At 35.9% G+C, this 21003-nt stretch overlaps 3 protein-coding genes across 11 annotated transcripts in view; 2 read left to right on the top strand and 1 right to left on the bottom strand.

Annotated features, from left to right (window-relative positions):
- LOC127804343 (THO complex subunit 4D-like) overlaps positions 1 to 4881 on the top strand; it is a 10771-nt gene extending 5890 nt beyond the window's left edge. Inside the window, exons 6-8 of the mRNA XM_052341204.1 lie at positions 1929 to 2131; positions 3491 to 3713; positions 4845 to 4881. Coding sequence (XP_052197164.1) covers positions 1929 to 2131; positions 3491 to 3713; positions 4845 to 4881 — 463 coding nt within the window. The remainder of the gene's footprint in view (positions 1 to 1928; positions 2132 to 3490; positions 3714 to 4844) is intronic.
- The window catches only part of LOC127803531 (THO complex subunit 4D), a 17317-nt gene extending 5897 nt beyond the window's left edge, over positions 1 to 11420 (top strand). For 3 of the 9 annotated variants that reach the window (XM_052339805.1, XM_052339808.1, XM_052339812.1), the window contains 7 exons: positions 6501 to 6743; positions 7590 to 7733; positions 7820 to 7888; positions 8752 to 8936; positions 10224 to 10274; positions 10879 to 10936; positions 10969 to 11420. In XM_052339805.1, the coding sequence (XP_052195765.1) occupies positions 6552 to 6743; positions 7590 to 7733; positions 7820 to 7888; positions 8752 to 8936; positions 10224 to 10274; positions 10879 to 10936; positions 10969 to 11172 (903 nt within the window). In that variant the 5' untranslated portion in view covers positions 6501 to 6551 and the 3' untranslated portion in view covers positions 11173 to 11420. The other 6 variants (XM_052339809.1, XM_052339807.1, XM_052339806.1 and 3 more) reach the window with 6 other exon arrangements.
- A 155-nt stretch (positions 11421 to 11575) lies between these two features.
- Positions 11576 to 19674, bottom strand: LOC127803530 (uncharacterized). The gene is made up of 5 exons (XM_052339804.1): positions 18709 to 19674; positions 15163 to 15221; positions 14908 to 15036; positions 13517 to 13652; positions 11576 to 12105 (listed from the first exon to the last, which is right to left on the bottom strand). The coding sequence occupies exons 1-5, from the start codon at positions 19609 to 19611 to the stop codon at positions 11752 to 11754; spliced, it is 1581 nt and encodes a 526-aa protein (XP_052195764.1). The 5' UTR covers positions 19612 to 19674; the 3' UTR covers positions 11576 to 11751.
- Between the last annotated feature and the right edge of the window lie 1329 nt (positions 19675 to 21003).

The following is a 21003-nucleotide window of genomic DNA, read 5'->3' as shown; positions in this document are numbered from 1 at the left end:
GAGGAACAATATTTGGTAGGAAAGGGAGATGAGAAGAAATTGATACAAAATGGAAAGAGTAGCCCTCATAACTTTTTAAAAATATTATTTCTATAATTTCTAAGTAGATATAAAAAAAAAAAAAAACTAATCTATGGCTTAAAAATTAACACTGGCCACCTTAAACTTTTTACTCTTGGGATAACTCAAATGGTGAATTGACATTCGATTGCTGGATATGTCAAGTATTTTTGTATTTGAATTTGGAGTAATGCGGTAAGTATTGCTTTACTACCCGAGGGGTCACGGTAACGAGTATTTGACTCAGTCTTACCTGGTTCGACTTGATTACTTTATTTGGTCTCTGCCCCTAAATTATAAGGGAGAAGTTTTCTGATTCATTTGTTTAAAAAAAAAACTTGTTAAACCCTTCTTAAGTCTAAAAATTCTTTTAGGTGGGTCCAATCATGCACATTCTTACAATTTATCAGATTATGTAAATTAATATTTTATTATTCTCACATCACATACAATACATGAGACATTGCTTCAGGCCTCGCATATATTACCTAATGCATAACTCCATGTTGGATACAATTATTTACGAAATGTCAGCTAAGATTTCAATTTGAACTATTTTAAGTTTTTTTTATAGACATTCTCATTAATATTGAAGTATTTTAATTCCTCGTATCTTACAAGCATTGTCTTGAGTTTATAATTTGGTTATATTAATATTTCAATAAATATTTTTTCCAAATTTTAGTTAGAAAAAAGACAAAAATAAAGCTCAAATTTTCAAAAAATAACTAAAAACGAGTTCATTTTAATGCTTTTTTCCCTCTCAATTTCGTTTTAATTCACCTTGATTAGTTTCGTTTGATCTATTTTGATTTTGTCCTTAATTTTTAAAAATGAAACCATACACACCCATAAAAAAAAAAATCCCAAAACACATATCATGTCCTACTCACGATGGCCCATGATATACTAATCTCTTTAATATCTGCAATGCCATGAAAATTAGCTTTCCCTACAAGAAATATGGTGTTTAACCGAAGGAAACAAAGCTTATACTAAATGTAATGAAATTGTACGTCTACTTCAAAGTTTGGTAGATGAAAGGACCCGACGACAATACATAGATACTTTCTATGATTTTTAGATGTATTTTTTAATTTTACTTTATTTAACAGTTAACACAATATATTTAGGCCTATTAGCACAGAAAATTCTAATCGTTTTGTGTTTTTGCGATTTTATCAAAAAGTTTTAATTTTGACAATAAGATTCTAATTTGATCAATTAATTGCAATTTTTATCCACGGTCCGGATTCGATTTGTCGACGTTCAAGACCCGCTGACGTGGCATGTCACTGACATTTTAAAATATTTTTGAGTGGGTTTTCAAATGCACATGTGTAAAAAAATAGGCCTATTAGCATGAAAAATTCAAACATTTTCGTGTTTTTATAATTTTATCTAAAAGTTTTAATTTTGTCAATAAGGTCATGATTTGATCAATTGATTGTAATTTTATCCACAATTTGAATTTGATTAGAAAGACATCCACAACTTGTTGACATGATATGCCACTTGACATTTTAAAATATTTTGAGTGGAACTCATATGCACATGTGTAAAAAATTAAAAAATAAAATGATATTAAATATATATATATATGCATAGAGAGAAGGAAATAGGCAGATGACAGTGATAGTAACGAGAGAAGACGGCGATGATGATGGCTACGACAACAAATGGTGATGGCAATGACTGATCTAGAAGCTGGAGGCCATGATCGATTTGGGCTTGTAGTTGCTCATAGTAACGAGGACTGATCTGGAAGCTGGACCGACCACCGATCTATGCTTCTTTCTGTTTAGGGCCATCTCACAAAAAGCGACCTATGACCCTTTGCTTTTATTGGACAATGACGTTCTTTGCAGGCTGCCTCGCCTTCATCGTCGGTCGCTTAAGCCGACCCCATCAACGTCAATGATCAACCATCAAGCTTTTAAATTTGGCCTTCTTTTAGATTGGCCTTTATCACCACCTCCAGCTCTTAAATTGGTTGTCGCCTCTAGCCCAGCATCGTCGCCTATCGCCGTCGTCGGTCGTCACCGTCCTTATCCTCCGCCTGTCTTCCTTTGTAAATATATCTATAACATACACACGCATGTATATATATATAACATATATTTAATATTATTTTTTTCCACCTATGCGTGTGCTCCATTCAAATGTTTTTAAATATCAGGTGGTATGTCATGTCAGCGAGTCTTGGACTCTGATGAATCGAATCTGGATCATGGATAAAATTACAATCAATTGATTAAATCAGGATCTTATTGACAAAATTGAAATTTTTGGATAAAATCGCAAAAATACAAAAATGTTTAGATTTTTTGTGTTAATAGTTTTTTTTACACGTGTATATAAGGTCTACTCAAAATATTTTAGAATGTCAAGTGACATGCTACGTTAGCGGGTCTTGGACTTCGATGAGTCAGATTCGAGTCGTGAATAAAATTATAATTAATTGATTAAATTAAAATATTATTTTCAAAATTAAAATTTTTAAAAAAATCACAAAAACACGTAAAATTTTTAGATTTTTGTGGTAAGAGCCCATATTCTTATTGTATTATTAAAAAATTTAACAGAAGATTCTAAACAGTGGGTCAAATGAACCAGCCCAGATGAAGTCCACAGGGGCTTGGATACAGGGTCTGTACTAGGGCCTGGCCCCCCCATGGACCATGCTGGGTTGATGCGGCCCATTTTACATGGGCCACGACCCACAGTCATCATGAAGCAACGTGGGCATCAAAAGTAACAGACTGATCCTGGTGGTAACCTCGGCTCAGAGGCCCAAATGTTTCAGCCCCTGTTGACTTGGCAGAGTTGATGTTGAAGCGTTGATGAGATAATGATAAAAAGGAATCCCACGCAGAAACCCTAATTAGAATTCAGAAGCCTTTTTGATTTAACCCCCCCTTTCCTCATCTTTTCTTCGAACCCCCGGAAGAAAGATGTATCCGTCATCTGAAGCCTCCCCCGTTCGCATAAATGAATGCATGAATCTCCCCAAACCCTAATCTCATTGCCGTAGATTTCTTGCCCCTCTCTACTTAATCCGCAGCACTAATACTAAAAATCATTGTAGTCGTTCTTACGCAGAAATCTCCGATTTGTTTGTGCCTGTCGCTTTCTCAGTTGGATTTCTGTTTCGCCGACATCTCTAGGTATGTTTTGTCCTCCTTCGCATCCATGCGGATCTATATATACGCGTTGTTTGTTTGCCTAGGGTTCCACATGGGCGTTAGAACCCCGACGGTGTGGATATGAATACTTGATATTGAGTTGATTTTATCCCTAATTGTTCTTACAAGGTTGCGGTGGCTCTAGAATTAAGATTTGGTTTAGTTGATGGTGTGGCCATAAATTTCTTATTGGTGTTTTCTCCGATGTTTTTGAGTTGTTTTGGGGTTAAATTATGTATATACAGGGGGTTCTTGTAACCGGTCTGAATTTGGGGTTCTGCTCAGCGGTATCACTTTTTGGGATGTTCCAAAGCTAGATCATTACTGGAGGCAGGGAAGACAACTGGAGATAGCCCCCAATAAAGAAAGAATGATTTTATTGTCTGGGTTTATTATTTATTTGTTTTTGCTTTTAGTGATGGCCAGGAGGGTGGATTCCCTCGGAAGGCTATTTGGAGAATGGGAGAGGTACCTGGAGTGTCTATTTTATTTGGTTTACTTTACATGGATGTGTTTCACCGTTGATGATATTAGGAAGAAAAGACACATTTTTGTTGACTGGTGCTACAAGGGCAAGAGTTTGGGGAATTGGTGGACCCCACTGCTCATATAGCAAGAGGATGTTGTAACATCGTCCAAGTTGCAGTTGTGGAAGTGTGTAAAAATTACTCCTTTATGTGTGATGTGGAACATTTGGAGATAAAGAAATTGAAGAGCTTTGGAGGGCATTGAGAACTCAATTCAGTATCAGTTTTCCCTTTTATTGGTTGAAAGATGACTCCTCTTTTTGTCTATCCTCTTTAAGTGGTTATTTCATCTTTCAACATTCAAAAGTGTGTGTATACATATATATTAAAATATTCTGTACTAAACACATTATGGTAGACTAGATTTATATCAAGTTTGTGGTTGATATTTATGGTGGAAAGATATAGAAGAGTCATGGGATTAAAACAAAGTACATTGTTTTTGTTGGATAAGAAAATGAGGTGAGAATGGAGGGATATTTGTAAAAAATAAAATGTTTTTGTTGTGTAAACCTTAATTAAAATATTTATTTGTGAGTGAAAAATATTATGTGCGAGTAAATTTGTTTTGGGGCAAATTCTACTCTCAACCCCGTGTTTTGGGCCCTTTTTGTTTATGGACATCCACTGTAATTTACTTTCGCTATTTTGGGATCTTATGCTTTTTAATCAACTCTTTCCACTAGTTTGCAGTTTAACACCATTAACAAATTTATCTAAACTAGGTTGTTTTTAGTAAGCCCCAGTTGTGCTGTAGAGCCTTTATAATTTAATTGTCTTTCAATTGGCTTTTAGTAGAATTTAATGCACCAGAAATCTCAAAGAAAATTATTTTTTTGCAAGTTCAAACTACGATGAAGAGTGCCTCAGAACATGACTTTGGGTGCTCCAAATCTTTTAGTTTGGACTTGGCTGTAGAGGTTCTGTAGTTGTGGGGTCATGAAAATTTATTGTGGTGGAGTTTGCAGTGCTGAAAATCTGTGGTGAAAATCACAGGCCTGAACAGAATATTATAATTTATTTACTTGTTGGATTATGGAAGTTCCCATACCTATGAAGGTTGTGGTTGCAGTGTCTATGGAGATGTTGGTTTAGGTGTTACTGCATAAGCTTTTGTTTTATTTTATTTTTTTTATACTTTCTCTTTTATTTGTTAAACAAAATTTCTATACTCATCTTTTACTTACTAAAAAATGATGGTTACATAATACATTGAGACTTACATGCCTTCTTGCTTTCTATGCATGGTCAAAATCGCCACATCCATTCTATTCTTATATACTGCAACCATTGGATTGTTATTGTGCCTCTTTACCCTTTTGAATTTGTGAACACTTTTGTCTGGTAAAAATGGTTTCATATGCTTATTATTCATAGATTCTTATTGAAATTTGGGTATAATCACTTAGGTTTCCCCTGCAATAGTTAATGATGCTCTTGGTTCATCTAGGATTTTCAAGTTATTGATCAACAAGATAACAGGCTTGAATCTCATTAGGCGAGGTCAGTTACATGAATTCCAACTTGCCAACCATCTTTATCCATGGTTATATTTTCTTTAAGGCCCTTGTAACTCGTATGATATCTAAGGGTTTCTCAACAAGTTTTTCTTGATCTTGATCTACTACCTTTACTAAAGACTTATTTATTCCATATGCTCTTCTCACATGATCAGGCCATCTTAATTGTGTCCAACTCATTAGATTTTCATTAGGGGTTATTTTGAATTTATACCTCATTTTTTAATCCTATCATTTTTTGTATGGTTGCACATTTACTGTAACGTTTTTATCTTTGTTATGCTCATATTTTACACTTATTGGTGCATTGTTGCCTAACTTTCTGTGATATAACAAAGCTAATCATATAGCCATTGTGTACGTTTTTTCTTTTAGTTTTAATATAGTTTTACTGTTATATAAATTGTCAGATTCATTTTTTCACTTAACAATCCTTTCCTAATTCTATGGCCAATGTACTCATTAATTTTCAATCTTTGTGGATGATGGATCCCAGATATATGAAATGATCTTTTCTTGGGATGACTTGATCTTCAAGTCTCATAATAACATTATCCACACATATTTTTTTTTTTAATGAACTTACCTTTCATATATTATTTTCAATATACTCAACTTAAAACCTCTAGAGATGTTCCTTCTTATCTCAAGCTTAGTATTCAGGCTTTTCTTTTGTCTCATCTACCAAGACAATGTCATCTGCAAATGCTATAGGCCAAAGTCACCTTTGCATGGATGTGTTTAGTGAGTTGATCCATTACTATTGCAAAGAGATATGGGTTTAATTTAGATCCTTGATGTAATTCAATTATAATTAGAAAAGCCTCATTATCTCCCCTACATGTTTTTGTTCCACTAAGCATTTCTTTGATAACTTGTTTCATAATGGATATATTCCATTTTTTGGCTTTATGAACCTTGCATATTTTGATCAATTTTCCTGTCTTTATGAACCCCATATTTTGACTAATTTCCTTTAATTACCTAAATTTTTTTCACATTCTAATTTACCGTGTGGAATGGCATTCGTCATGCCAATGTGGAACACAGGAGAGCATATTTTGTGTTATTTTTTATAGTTAAAATTTTTGTGGTAGTGTTAAGATTTTGACAAATTAGAGATTGGGAATTAATGTATTTTTTCTAGCCCTCCACAATATGGCATTGCTTTTATGATGTTTATATAGTTTGTTTTGTCTGTTTGATAGGTGTACGCTCTTTTATTTGGAAGAGATTTCTGCCATATCTGCCATATTTGAATGGCTTCTTTGGATGCATCACTTGATGACATGATAAGGTACAGGCGCAATAGTGAGAGAGGTAGAGGACGAGGAATGGCTTGGCGTGGTCGAGGGCGAGGAGGGTCATTCAGTGGCAGAAGAATGACAGGGGCACCTCGCAGAGGTCCATTTGGGTTGAATGCTCGGCCATCATCTTATGCCATTGCCAAGGCAAGCTCAAAACCATGGATGACTTATTCATTTGCTAATGAACCTGATATTCTATAGAAACCGAAACACAAGGATCTCTAGAACTGCTTTAGAAACTGGAAACTGAGAGGATCTCTGACATTATTTTAATTCGTGGAGAGGCTCACTTTGGCTCGGCCACAAGACTACTGTCAACTTACAGTGTACTAGTGTCATGATCTTCATGGTTTGTTTCTAATTATGGATTTGCAATGGATCTCATTAATATTCGTTGGGACAGTTCATTGGTGGAATCTCTGAGTTATGATGGTACTTCATATAATTCTTTGGGGAAGGAGCTTCAGTAATTGCACTTACGAATTTGGGATTTCACCAGTATTACATTTTCTAACAACTAATGGGGTTCAAATTTCTACATGTCCCCTAATCCTTGTAGATTTAGTCAATTACTTTAGTCCATGATTAATTGTTGTTTAGACCGGGGTTTATAATGGATCTTCTTGCTGTAACTGGAATTGCTTTGCGGGCAAGATTCACAATTGGTATCCTAGTTCATGGTGTTTTTGCAAAGGGGCTTCCTTCGCTGAACTTCAGACTGGAGCTCTCACCTATAGCCATACGCCTCTATATCCAGTGGGTCAAATCCTCTACTCCCATCTACAGTATATCATGTAGCTCAGTTTTTCATGATGTTAGATTACCTCGTTGTTGAGCATGTCAGTATCACTGGATCTGCTGCTGATCTCATGGAATATTTTTTTGCATATATCTGATTTACTCTTCAAGAATGGTGAATTGTACTTTATGGTTCTGTACTGACATTTACTTGTTCAAATATGGGTCACTTCGTCTATATGCTTGCATCAGTCTTTCCGCAGAACGACGAATTTTCCTTGGCAGCGTGATCTGGTCGAAGACAGTCTTAGAGCTGTAGGAGTATCAGGCACAGAAAATGGAACGAAGTTATACATTTCAAACTTGGATGTTGGAGTGAGCAATGAAGATATAAGGGTACAATTTGATCAATACATTCTTTGTATCAAATATGTCTTTGTAATGGATTTCTTAAGTTCTGTTGGCACTGGCTTGCAACTCAGGAACTGTTCGCTGAGATTGGAGACCTAAAACGATTTGCAGTTCATTATGATAAAACTGGACGTTCAAGTGTAAGTCTTCAGCTGTCTACTGGTACTTTCTATCATTAGGTTTTATTTCAGATGTTAAATGCTTGAGGTTTGACACCTCTTATCCTTGTCTGGTTGAAATGCAAATATCAGAGTTTTCCATTGTTTGTTGTGTTTTTTAAATCTATTTTTATTTTTTAGCTGGGGATTGGGAAAGGGACATTTACATGCAAGTCTTTTGGCCAACTACTTGTATTTTCTATCATACAAGTGTTAAGTCTTTCCTATTGTTATGCGATATGAGGTTGTATTGTTTTCTGAATCACCCTTGAATTCTGTCAAGTGTCAAATTTGGAAAAAGTAAGAAATTATGAATCTGTCAAAATATATTTGAACATACTGTCTTTGGGTTAGTTGTTGAGTTTAAAGTTCAAAATAACCAAGAGCATGGAAGACTGATAGATATATGCTAATATTGTTTTTTATGTTATGATCATTAAACTTCTAATATAGGTTTAATTTATCAAAGTGATGGCTATCCATGTACTTGTTGTTCTTGAAAGTGTTTGGAAGAGTACAATTCTAGAAAAGCTAAAGATAGTAGAACACAATTGAGTGAGTGGCAGATGTTTATTAAAAGATGTGCACTTTTGAGTGTGTTACATTTTCTGTAGAAATATCCATGGTTCTTAGTATGTGCATGCATTCCAAAGCACTTTTGGGGATGTAATGCATAGATCTTACTGTCTTGCTGCAATGTTCACATATGCACAACAATTTTTTGTTTGAGTGATGTCTTTTAGTATGTGGTGCTTTTCCTATAGGTTGCTTCTCTGAGTTAAATGGTCTGGCTTGTAAAGGTGCTAATACACACACACACACACACACACATTTTCTGTTTGTAGGGTTCTGCTGAGGTAGTTTTTGTCCGAAGAAGTGATGCATTCCAAGCACTTAGGCGGTACAACAATGTACAATTGGATGGAAAGCCTATGAAGATTGAAATAATAGGCACAAACTCAGATATTCCTGTTTCTGCTCGTGTCAATGTGGTTGGTGGTGTAAATGGGAGGAGAACAGTCGTTATGATGTACGTGCTATTTTCTTTCTCCCTCTATATTGTCTCATGTGTTTCATTCATTTCTTTGGCTTAGAATTACTTGATTTCTCAGCAGACTACCTGGTAAACCCTAAGATGAATAGCTTTTTTTTTTTTTTTTTGGAGGGGGGGGGGGGGGATTCAAGTTAATTAGTAGCCTTTTCCTTTTCCTTTTTGGTTTGAATGGATTGTTAGGTGATGATCAAAAGTTTGTTATGGTATGTCTTAAGAGTTATAGGGTGTTACGGATTCTGTGGTTTGTTATAAACATTTTAGGACACTTGGCAACTTGGATAATGTGCTGGTTCAGTCCATTAATTTCTTTTTGGAGATTAATAGTATGTGTTTTGTGACTTACAGGCCACAGTATACATTTTCTACTACTTGTTTGGAAGGGGTATAATGTGGATGGTTATAGATTGCCTATTGACTATTGTTAGAGATGCCACGTTTTGCCTTCTAATAAATTAGTTTGACATCTGTTGTGGACTGTAGACATCTTGACTGGTGGAGGGGAAAAGAGACGTCTTCCTTGGTGGCAAGATGTTTGTTGAGAATCCTACATCGCCTCCACATGGGAGACATGGGCTATACATAAGGAGGAGGATCCCTCCACCTGTTAAACTAGCTTTTCAGGTTGAAGTTTTACCTTTAACTTCTCACATGGTATCAGAGCTAACTCTTGGCTGTCGTGGTCATGGACCAGTACCTTGCCCAATCACCTGGGTATGTATCAGTTACTGGAGAAGTTTCGGCGTGGGGGGGAGTGTTGAGAATCCCACATCGCCTCCACAAGGGAGACATGGGCTATATATAAGGAGGAGGATCCCTCCACCTGTTAAGCTAGCTTTTCAGGTTGGAGTTCTACCTCTAACTTCTCACAATGTTATTGGCCAATCTTGTGATTTTATTTCCTTGAAATATATGATGGTTCTGTCCACAAGCTGCTGTTAAGACTCTTTGTTAGGCTCTGCCTTAGAGTTCTCATCTGATTAAGCTTGATGTAAGAACAGATAAAGTCTGGTTTGCTAATCCTATGGTTGCTTTTGATAATTCCTACGGTGTTATTGTGTTCATTTGTTCTTGTACTATTTTATGTGAGAAAAAAAAGAAGAGTAATCTTATTTTGTTAGAACATTTTGTATTCTGGTACATGGGACCAATAGACAGAATTGTGTTGAAGTGTATTCATTTAAGTTGCTTTTGTTTATTAGTTAAATCAATTTATTTTCATGTGCTGCTTTGAAATTAGATTACTGAGGATTTGAGTTCATGCAGGCCAGGAGGTCGTGGCAGAGGTGGCTCTGCTACAGCTAATCGTGGTTCTGGGTAAGGTGTCTTTAAGTACATTTTGCATTTTGGTATAACTTTTTTGTCGGTAAAATTTTCATCTTTTATCAGTTGGACACTTGTGAACTTTGTTATAAGAGGTTGGAACAACTATTCTATAACTCAATGCTTTTATCATTTGAGAAATTTGTTTATGCACATTTGCTATGACTTAAAGTGAGGCCATAGCACGTGTTGCTTTTTGAAACTTGTTGAATGGCCTGTTTTTTGGTAAATTTTTAGTAGCACTCCAACTTGGGTGAACTTGTTAAACTTATCTCAAGGCATGTGTTGGGAAGAAATTTCTCAAATGAAAAAAGTGGAAATCAAAGCTCACGTAATATAACATGAGCTTTTAGGGGCCTTGTGTACAAATTTTGTATGCAATTTTATCATCAGGAGCTCAATTTCTCACCACTCTACTTTAAGTGGAAAAAGTGGAGAAAAGTGTAATCTGGAAGAGGCATCCTTGTCCCAGCAAAAAAGAAAATTCATTTATTAGCGTTCTAAAACATTTCTCAAGAACTTTTGTGTAGTTCATGAATGTCAGTGTATCATTTGCGTGTCATATGTATGGGGTTCACTTGCTCCACTTTCTTTGCAGTCAGAGGAGCCGTGGGGGCTTGAGGAATGGCCGTGGCCGCGGCCAGGGCCAGGGCAGGGCAGGGCAGGGCCAGGGCCAGGGCCAGGGCAGGGCAGGGGCTGGAGCCGGGGCCAGGGCCAGGGCCGGGCCGTGGGAAGAAGAGGACCGTTGAGAAGTCGGCGGATGAACTTGACAAAGAACTGGAGAGTTATCATACTGATGCTATGCAAACATGAAGAACTATCCAGCTCTGCCCGACAGACAGATGTTGGATATAAGGTTGCAATATTAGCTGCTAAAAAATTTAGAATGTGACAGTGGTTTGTTTGCTTCCTTGTGGTGCATGATTTGTGTTTTTCATCTGACATGTAAACTTTTCAATGGGTTGTGAAGCAGTTTTTTTTTTAGAATTTGAAGTGTGCTGGTTTCGCTCGGATGTGTAGGAATTTTGTACCTAGTTTTTTATGTGCTTGTAAGAGGTGATGGGAAGGAATAGCATAGCTTAAGTTTCTAGAATAGAAAAACTTGCTTGAATATGATTTTACCAGTGGCATTAATTTCTAGTTTAGTATTTTATTCTTTGGCGCATAATATATTTGAGTGCGGTTGGTTTGCCAACACTTACATTTTACCTTTGGCCATTTGCATGCTAGGGAAATTGGTCTTGTTCTCAGATCTCACATTATCACGAAATTGATCTTAATTTAGCCAACCCAAATACAAAATAACAGCAAGTAAAGCTGTGTAATATATTATGTACAGATCCTGTACGATCGAAATGTAAACAAAGAATGAACAAAATAAAAGAATCTCTAACATCTATCATCTAAAACAAAAGCATACAACCACTTGTACATTTGAACAACATTAGGAGAAGCCAAAGAAGGGCCGTTGTTACCGTGGAGAAACTGTTTCTTTCTTCAGAAGCAACTCACTTGACTCATTTCTCCTTAAGAGCTTCTTAACGGCTACGTCCCACTGTGTTGTTCTTCCAGCAGGCAGTGATCTAGGTTTCCTCTCTCTCTTAATAGAAGATCCGGTCCCGGTGTCTTCACCCTCTATGGATTCTTCATCACTTGTCGAGGGTTCGTATTCGGCAGTAGGTTTTGCTTTTGTAGCATGAGGTATGTTCAAACTAACAACTCTTTCCAGAGCATCGTTGTGCTCCTTCTGCAGTGTCTCCCCCCTCTCAAGTTTCTGAATTTTTGGGGCTGTTGTCATGGTCTCAGAATTATTCGCCCTCATAATCTGAAATGCAGGAAATTTACAAAGAAGGTGAAGCCCAAAAGAAAGGCTATTCACTAATCACATAAAATTCTGGTTCATAGCATCTTCAAAACATCATGATGAAATTCTTTTAGTTGGTTTTAATATTTATTTGCAAATACATCTAATTATTAATTTTAAGTGGAATGACCAAAAAGGGTCTCAGGTAAATCAAAACCAAAATATGAATTCAGATAAACATGTTAAAAACTTTTACGAAAGCAGAAAGATAATTCATCCTGGGATGTGTAGATTGCAGTAAATACTATTTGTTTCCTACCGTCTTTCTTTCTAACCACTGGAGCAACTAAACTGAAATCAAAATGCAACCCCTTGCAGCCCTCTAGAAGGGCACGCGACTACAAAGATTTTTAAATTGCAAAAAATTGGTGGCATATAGTTTGATAAATGCCATTTCCAAATAGTTCAGATACGTATAAAAAAACTCTTCACAATTATCTTTCAATTACAAACCACAAACACTTTTAAGGATATGGTAACTTTGTCTTTAGACAATGATACTCATTGGAAACTGCCAACCTGTTGATACTTTTAAAGTAATATCTTCTTCTCTTTTAAATTATTTTAAACATGATATGTTCCAAACAACTGGGAACACACATTTCCATCAGTTCAATACACAGACATGAAACATGTCCCATATCAGAGGAAAAATCACTTGGAATGTACACCTATTATTCTCCTCTCCTACAAGCATTTAATTCTTAGAATATGAAGAACAAATATTCCATTTTCTTTATGAATAAAGTATTTAAAAGTTTAAAATTTTATTGTTATGTTCCAGTCCTACTACTTCTCTAGTTTTTCAGTCCTACTTCTCTAGTATACATCAAATGTGATTTTTTTTTTAATATTTTCATGGACTACAATATGAATGTATTAGTACTGTAATACAATTTTTTTTTTTTCTAGGAGATAAAAATTTAATTGTTGTTCATGTCATGTTGTGTCTTAACTTTTCCTTTTTCTGCTAAAAGTTGTGGTCAGAATGACCATATCTTGTTATATACTTATATACATGCTATGTCTGTAATTCTTATGTAGAAAGTGAGATTTACATGTCAAATTTAAGGACTTACAGGCTAATGATAATGTCTATTTCATTTTAATTATGTAAGACAACCGCCTGATCAGATTAGCATTGACAAGAAAGAAAGCGTTAAACCCAAGCAAATACTTTGATTAGGAACCCAGCAAAAATAATAATGATGACAACAATTTGATTAGGGAACCTTCCATTGACCTTGATGGAGGCAAAGGTCCATAAGGAATTTTCTATGACCATTTTTCTTACAATTTTTGCTTTTGTTTAAGTTTCAATTCAACAATGAGTTTATAGGGTCCATGCAAGATGCAGAAAGAATGTACTCACTTGTAGAGCTTTCTCTGCCTCTCTTTCTATCCAAATAATTGCATGATCTGATGTAGCGTTACATGATAACACAATGTGTTCAAATCTTCCATCCACTGGGATTGCAGTTCTAACCTCTGGAGGATATCTTCCGCATCTGCACAGGAGAAGATGAACTTAGAATTGATTAAGCTCATCGGTGTTGCTCCTAGCTGATTACAACACTAAGCTTACTGAGACAAAAATAAAAGTCTCACTGAATATCTGGAACTCTTTCCGAATTAACCAAAAAAATAAAAGAAAGATGAAGATCATCATCATCACAAGCCTTAATTCCACCACCTTGCCACCACATATTAAGAACTTCTCCTCAACAGAGAATCAAGGTTTGAAGTACAGGTGAATACCAGTGTCAACAAGACTTCATATGGTAATACTGGGAAATAGAGTTGCCATGACCAACTCTTCTCCATGCTAGGATTTTAGATTCTATCATGGTAATTATCACCGATATACTAACATACCATTAATTCATGTCACGAGTATAAATTACAAAATAAAAGGCAATCGAATCAGTGCGGTTTCCTTTCACAGCATTGATGATGAATCAGTAGACACACATTAAGTTAAAACTTACCAAATGCACTATAGTTCTGTTCAAGATAGTATTTTATTGTCTGCTTCCAATTCTGTTTTGTAATGGAACAACAGCTTGCTTAATAATGTCAATCAAGAGTGGAGGACGTCATTGGAGAATATCAAGATTATTACGGAACAAAAATTCTTGAAAAACACGGTTATGTATGAACTGGTTAGAAGAAGACCCCTAATAACTTACCGAGCAATTTTAAAACAATCAAGGTTTACAATAGGATGGAACAGCGAGGCTAGGTAAAAGAATACATCAACGATGGAAAAAATGTGAACATAGATGGACAAATGTGATTATTTATTGATTTTTTAAATATGGATGTATATTTTTTGCTCTATTTCTTTGTTCTTTTAATAGCTAATATCTTGGATGTGCTTTTCTAGATCAATGAGCTTGCTAATGGTTGCCACTAATTTGCCTGACAGTTGGAGAACAAAGACAAGTTATTGACAAATCATTTCTAGTCCAATGGGTTTAGTATTCCATCTGAGCCACACTATTATCTTACAGGAGACATATGAAAGGGTGTTCGTATATCATTTTGCAGAGAAAAAAGGCAGATGCCAAGTGTATCAGTTCAAAAGTTTTTGTTTTTGTTTTTTTGTTATTTTCAGTTGGATAAACCTACCAAGCTTCCATTTCGTAGTTCGTATATGATAGGGGATTCATATAGCTCACTGTATGGAAATAGGCAACGAGGTAAAATTTATCACTCTTAAAAACCATTGAGGCAAAAGAATTTCCATTGATTCAGATATACCTGCAAAATTTTCTTTCTACAATATGATATATTCTTCCAGGTGCATAAAGTCTTCTAGGATCTCTATGCTTCCCAGCATCCTGTACAAATGTATCCTTCAAGCAAACTGCAAACAATAAACAGGGCAGGCTGTTCAAAGCATTAAGGCCTGGTTTAAGGGACAGTAATAACAATTCACTTACTCCCTCTTGAGTTAGAAAACTGAAAACTAAACAAAAGATTCAAAGACTTTGTATACTTTCTGATGAAACTCACCAGAAGATCGACTGAAATATATCTTCCAAGGGGGTTGGTGTTCTAGGCAAGAAATCATCCTGAAAAGTCAAAATTAAGTGGCACGGTTAGTTTACTAAATAGGCCTACTACACAATTTATGGAGGATATGTAAAATATTAGGATCAAAGTAGATTAACAAAAGTCTGCAGACCTTTTTATCATATACGGACTAGTGAAAGAAAAATGGTTTTAGAATGTATCATCTAGATGAAAGTTAAACAAAGAAAATACAACATAAATGAGAAGAAAATAATAAACCATTCTCTTTACCACTGGATATGTGAAGTAGCTGTCATCAACAGGCACATTTATTCGCTCTATAGAAAGCTTGCAAAAAATCAAATTACAAAAACCAATACTCATGGTTTCTTCCCATTGAAACCGTAAGCATTATTTGCATCCTGAAATCAGAAAAAAGAGGGATAACCCCCCCCCCCCCCCCCCCCCCCCCCGCGTCTACAAAGAGGCCGTTTCCAACAAAAATTGATACCCCTCTAATGAGTCCCAGTTAGATGATATAAGGAGAAGTCAATGTGTTTTAACAAACTGATGCATTGTCTTTTCTCTGCCCTCTCAAATAATCTATATCAGTCAAATGTTGAACAAATAGACAGGCTAAGTCATTCTGACTTGCGTGTTTGGATGTGTAGTTGTAGAACAATTTTATTATTCCACACCTTTACCGTCCTAAAAGAGATGCAAAAAATATGAAGGTCCTTTGGAAAAACAGGGATAAGACATACATACCTGACAGTGAACTAATGGAGCCAAAGGTTTATGACAATCCATGCTAAAAAGGGAAGATCAATTTGATGTTTTCCTAAAAATGAGGCCATGCCAATATTTGTCATAACTAAAGTGTCCAGTATAAATAAATTGATTACAAACTAATGGACTTTAACTGACTAATCTTGAAGAACAAATATTTATTAACTTGAATGTCAAACATGTAAACTTTTCACATTGTTGAAAACTTTTCAACTGATCCTTCACTTAGAGAAAGGAAGATTCAGACCCTATAGGATAAGAGTCTACACAGTTGAGGAATTTTCAACATATTTATTTCTTGTCTTCATCACTTTTTTGAGGGCGAGTTTTAATAGCATCGGTAAGGTTGCTCTTTATGATTGAAAGGCTATGGGTTCGAAATGTGAGAACAGCCTCTTTGCAAAAAAAGCAAGGGGAAGACTGTGTACAAATATAACCCTCCTTCAATTCTCACAAGCAAGAAGTTTCGTCCACTAAAAATGTCCCTTCTTTATATCTTCATCCCTTTTTTTATTTTTCTTTGAATTTTTTCTTCATTTATGTATGTAGTTGCATATCCAGTTATGCATGACAGCTTCTACTTGATATAGAAGTACTCTTCAAAATTGTATTACTACCCTTGTTTTGGATTTTTCCTTCCTTCTTAATTAAGTACTAATGCTCTTATAATGCAGTTAAGAAAGTCACACAAGTTAAAACAAAGAAATCCATGAATATGACCATAAGAAGTCATAATATGTTCCTCTATTCACGATGAATTCATATTCTTCACATACACAAAAACCATAGAGGTCCTTAGGTGGTAGTACATGCTCAACCAGACTTAACTTTCCGCAGCCCCAAACAATAGCAAACCTTTTGATGCAAGGCTCACATCCACCTTCTCCTTAACAACTTCAAGGCCTCTGACCAAGCTTTACAAACCTTCACTATAGTTCCCGACTTCCCATATTTTCCTGCCACTCAGAGCGAGGATTAAAAACTTTTTTGTGCTAACACTGCAGTCAAGATGAGTTAGATTTTTTATCTGAGGCATTGAAAGACTGGTCTTGCACCTGTGGGCTGGACCGCTATGGTGAGAATAGAATGCAAATCCCCACATGGAGGCACGAACCAAGGTTCTGTTTTGCTAGTCACTTCTTAGGAAATTCTACAGCTTCCTCAAGCCAAGGAAAATCTCCTCCATTGGTATGTGATCTAATCAATGAAGCATCAGACTTTTCTGAGTTACGGTTTAATTACTGTGGTTCACTTGGTTAAATTGAGGAGCAGATCAGGATTCCAACTATACACTATTGAACATAAAGTGGTGTATAACATTTGATATTACATATTCTTTACTCCAACTTGCATGTTACAGCTCTAATTTGCATCACATATGACAACCCTTTGCAGTGAGAAATCCCATTGCAAGATTATCTCCAAGGATAGATGGCCTGGAAACTATGATACAATGAGGGTATTGCAAGAGAAGTAGAAACCTGAAACTGCTGTAAAACCCGGCTGGCTTTCTGCTAGAAGAATGGGTCAACAAGCATGAGAATATTGTTGTAAGGGGTCATACTTTGCATTGATGACCTTAAATGAGGCTTTCAGTTTTTTAAGCCAACAAATGTCATGTTATGTGTTAATAAATTGATATTACTTATCAAAAGAAAAAATAAATAAATAAAATGTCAATTCCACAGAACGTTAACATGAGGCCTGATCTTAATTACAAGACACATTATCGGGGATAAAGATGATTAGAGACCTAGAGTCCATTTAGCCAACTCCACCATAAGGACTTTAAACTTGTGATTATGATTATAATGGACATTAACAGAGGAGGATAGACAGACAAATAATACGAATGTGAATTGTATTTTTGTTTAATGTGGAAGCAGTAAGAATAAATTAGCCCGGTGGGGGTGGTTTTGAATAAACCTGAACCTAAAGAAATCCACTCCACGTACTTGTACGAGGTTCAACTCCCAAATTTTAGATGTTTATTTTTTTGCAACTGGAATCCGTGAGTACTTGGAGAATTTGAGCATATGAGTCTGGATTGAAAATGTCCCTAATTGGAGGTTCAATTACACTTTAGAAAGAAAATCGGTTTGATACACAAATAGTTGTACTCTACCATCCTAGAGAAATAGGGGATCAGGACATCAATGACTCATGGCATTAGCCACTAGGACAATTTGCATAGATTTTGCATGACCCAACCCATATAGATTTTTTTAGAATGTGTGAGATTTTTCTTACGTGATCTTTTGTAGTTCAATTCCAAAAATTATGGTGAAAAAATCTAGTGTTAGTTGTGAATGTGTGTATGCCCTTAAATCTAGGAATGTTGTCTAAATAAAGAAATGTTTTAGTTATTGTGTTAGGTATATCTTGTCAAGTGCAATCAGTTGCTATATATAGAAGCCTTTGTTAATGAAAAAGTGTGTTGAGTTTTGTTCTCTCAATATCTTTTTGAATTTCTGTCTTTTGTAAATTGTGTTTGCTGTGTGAGAGAGGATTTCAACAGATTTACTACTAGTATGGTCCTGTGTGAACTTGACATAATTAAGTTTCCGCGTTCAGTTTTCCCAACAAGGGAGGAATCCTCGCAAATATGCTCCTAAAACATGAGTATGACAAAAATAGAATCCAAACTTAAGTGTTGTCTCAGGTAATTCAACGAACAAGCAAAGCGCAATCCTCTAAGACCCAAATGGCCAAATGTAGAGACTAAATTGAGAGCTAGAGAGAAATTAAAGAATTCACCTGCAAGATCACAGAATGTATAACATCGGCGTACTTCACTGCCAAATTGAGCGACATACACCTCACCGGCGCCATGTTATAACACCGCACGTCACTTCTGGGAACGCCGCCGAGCAGGTCGAGGTGGTTCACGGCGATAACCGTCAACAGCGCGGCCACCCCCGAGCCCAACGAGTGTCCCGCGAAAACCATCCTGTACGACGACCCATTCTCCACCCACAACCGCCTAAGCGTCTCCGACTCCTCGTTCAGCATCCAAATCGCGGACTTCAGGAGCCCGTGATGAACATAGCCGCCGTCGAACATCTGCATGCCTAGCCGGTTATCGAGCAGAACCTTGTAGTCGCTTTCTTTCACCAAATTGAGGCCGCGTATGGCGAGCACGATCTCCCGGTTATTGTGGTCGACGTAAATGAGGTATGGCGGTGCGTGGTCGTGGGTTTGTTCGTGCGTGACGCGCTTGACAACGCAGTCGGGGTTGAGTTGGTAGCCTCCGGCGGGAGGGAATTGGGGGTTCCGGAGGTCGGGCTCGTAGGTAGCGAGGATGAGGCGGGAAATGCGGGGGATGGGTCCGAACTCGTCGGGAGTGGCGGAGGGCCAGGCGGCGCTGTCATAGGAGCCGGTGTGGGTGCACCGCTTCCAGGCCCACCTGAGACACCCCAGCGCCACCATGCATCCCATTCCGGCCGTCACTGACATGTCACCACGTAGGCACGTACAACCAGCACCTCTCTCTCTCTCTCTATATATATATATATATGTGTGTGTGTGTGTGTGTGTGTCTGTGTGAGCAGGTTTTGGAAGTACCTTTAGAGAAGGAAAGTAACGAGGCGTAGAGGAGAAACAATTAGAACTGCGAAAACAGCTAATCTTTGGGCAGAGGATTTGTGGAGGGGAAGACATTGACGGATGGCCATGGCGTAAAGTTGATTGGTAACGAAAGCTAAAGCGAAAGAAGACGAAGAAGAAGAAGAAGAAAAGTTGTTAGAAAAAGAAAACTCCACACGGACGTTAATAATATTTGATATAATTGTGCTTAAAATTTAAATTATTTTAGAATTGAATTATTAATTTGACTGTAATTAATATTTTAAATTTAATTATAATTAAAATATTAAATTTGAATGTAATTAAAATTTATCTTTAATTAAAGACTTATACTTTTCTGATTAGAATATAATTTTTCATATATATCTACGTGTTAAGTTTATAAATAAATATTTAATATTATAATATTATTATATTAATATTATTAAAGTGATATTTTATTTTTTATATCTGTAATATTTTTTAATTTGAATTTTTTATATTAAAGTGATTAATGATTTAACTGTAATTTATTTATCATCTAAAATCATAACAGTATTCTTCAGAATCTTCTTCTAAACGTCCAACCTAAGAGCCAACGGGAAACAGAATTAGGATTCTTACTTTATTTTATATAATATATATGTATATATAATCGAATTAATTAATAATATTCCACGTTCAAATTGGGTGGCTTCCATTTGACCTCTCTCCACACGCATTCCTTCATTCTTTAAACGTCTAGAACTTCCCTACGTGCAAAAATCAAAATTTTCTTGCCACCATATCCACTGCTTTCCTACTTCTTAGGGATGGCAATCGGGCTGGGCGTGGGCGGGGTCGGGTCGGGTCTAGGGTTTTGTCTTTCTCATACCTTGTCTTGTACCTTAGCGTGGCAAGATTTTTAAGCTCTTTTCCCACTCCAATGGATAACAGAGCAGGGTTGAAATTTTTTGTTATCTGGCTAATAATAATTAATTTTTTTATATTAAACTTATTATTATTTAAATATAATAATAAATTTATTTAATGAAAAATTTATTCTGAAACCACTTAAGATCCATAAGAAAAAGAATAATTAAAGAACGTAAGGTAATTTTTGGATGATGTCTCCAGAATAAACACTTCAATACTTAAATTAAGTATTTGAATTTGCTAAAAATTTGAATATAATATTAAAATCAAGCATTTGAATTTGCTAAAATCTTAAATACAATATTAAAATAAGTATTAGAGACTTTTTTTTTTTAGAATAAATGCTTATATATTATAGAGGTGTGTGAAAATTTGTGATAAGTATTATTGATATTTTAAGATGTACAAAGATTAAATTTTTTATTAATTATATCTATTATTTATGAAATTATCGAAGGAATATTTTTAAATATTAAAATGATTATGTTCGCATTTTATTTGAAACTTCTCCCCAAAAAGGGTTTAAACGTATGCTGATGATTTTGGGGAGATTTCAATCTCCTGGAACCAATT

This window comes from Diospyros lotus, chromosome 6, assembly GCF_014633365.1.
Source record: "Diospyros lotus cultivar Yz01 chromosome 6, ASM1463336v1, whole genome shotgun sequence".
In the NCBI taxonomy this organism is placed as follows: domain Eukaryota; kingdom Viridiplantae; phylum Streptophyta; class Magnoliopsida; order Ericales; family Ebenaceae; genus Diospyros; species Diospyros lotus.
Note: the sequence above shows the minus strand (reverse complement) of the source record. Positions and strands in the feature narration are given on the sequence as shown.

Coding starts and splice junctions, on each gene's coding strand:
- LOC127803530 (XM_052339804.1), bottom strand. CDS start 19,611: ATGTCTTCCCCTCCACAAATCCTCTGCCCAAAGATTAGCTGTTTTCGC. Junction 15,037..15,162: donor ATATTTCAGTCGATCTTCTG/GTGAGTTTCATC, acceptor TGCTTTGAACAG/CCTGCCCTGTTTATTGTTTG. Junction 12,106..13,516: donor AGGCAGAGAAAGCTCTACAA/GTGAGTACATTC, acceptor CCTGCATTTCAG/ATTATGAGGGCGAATAATTC.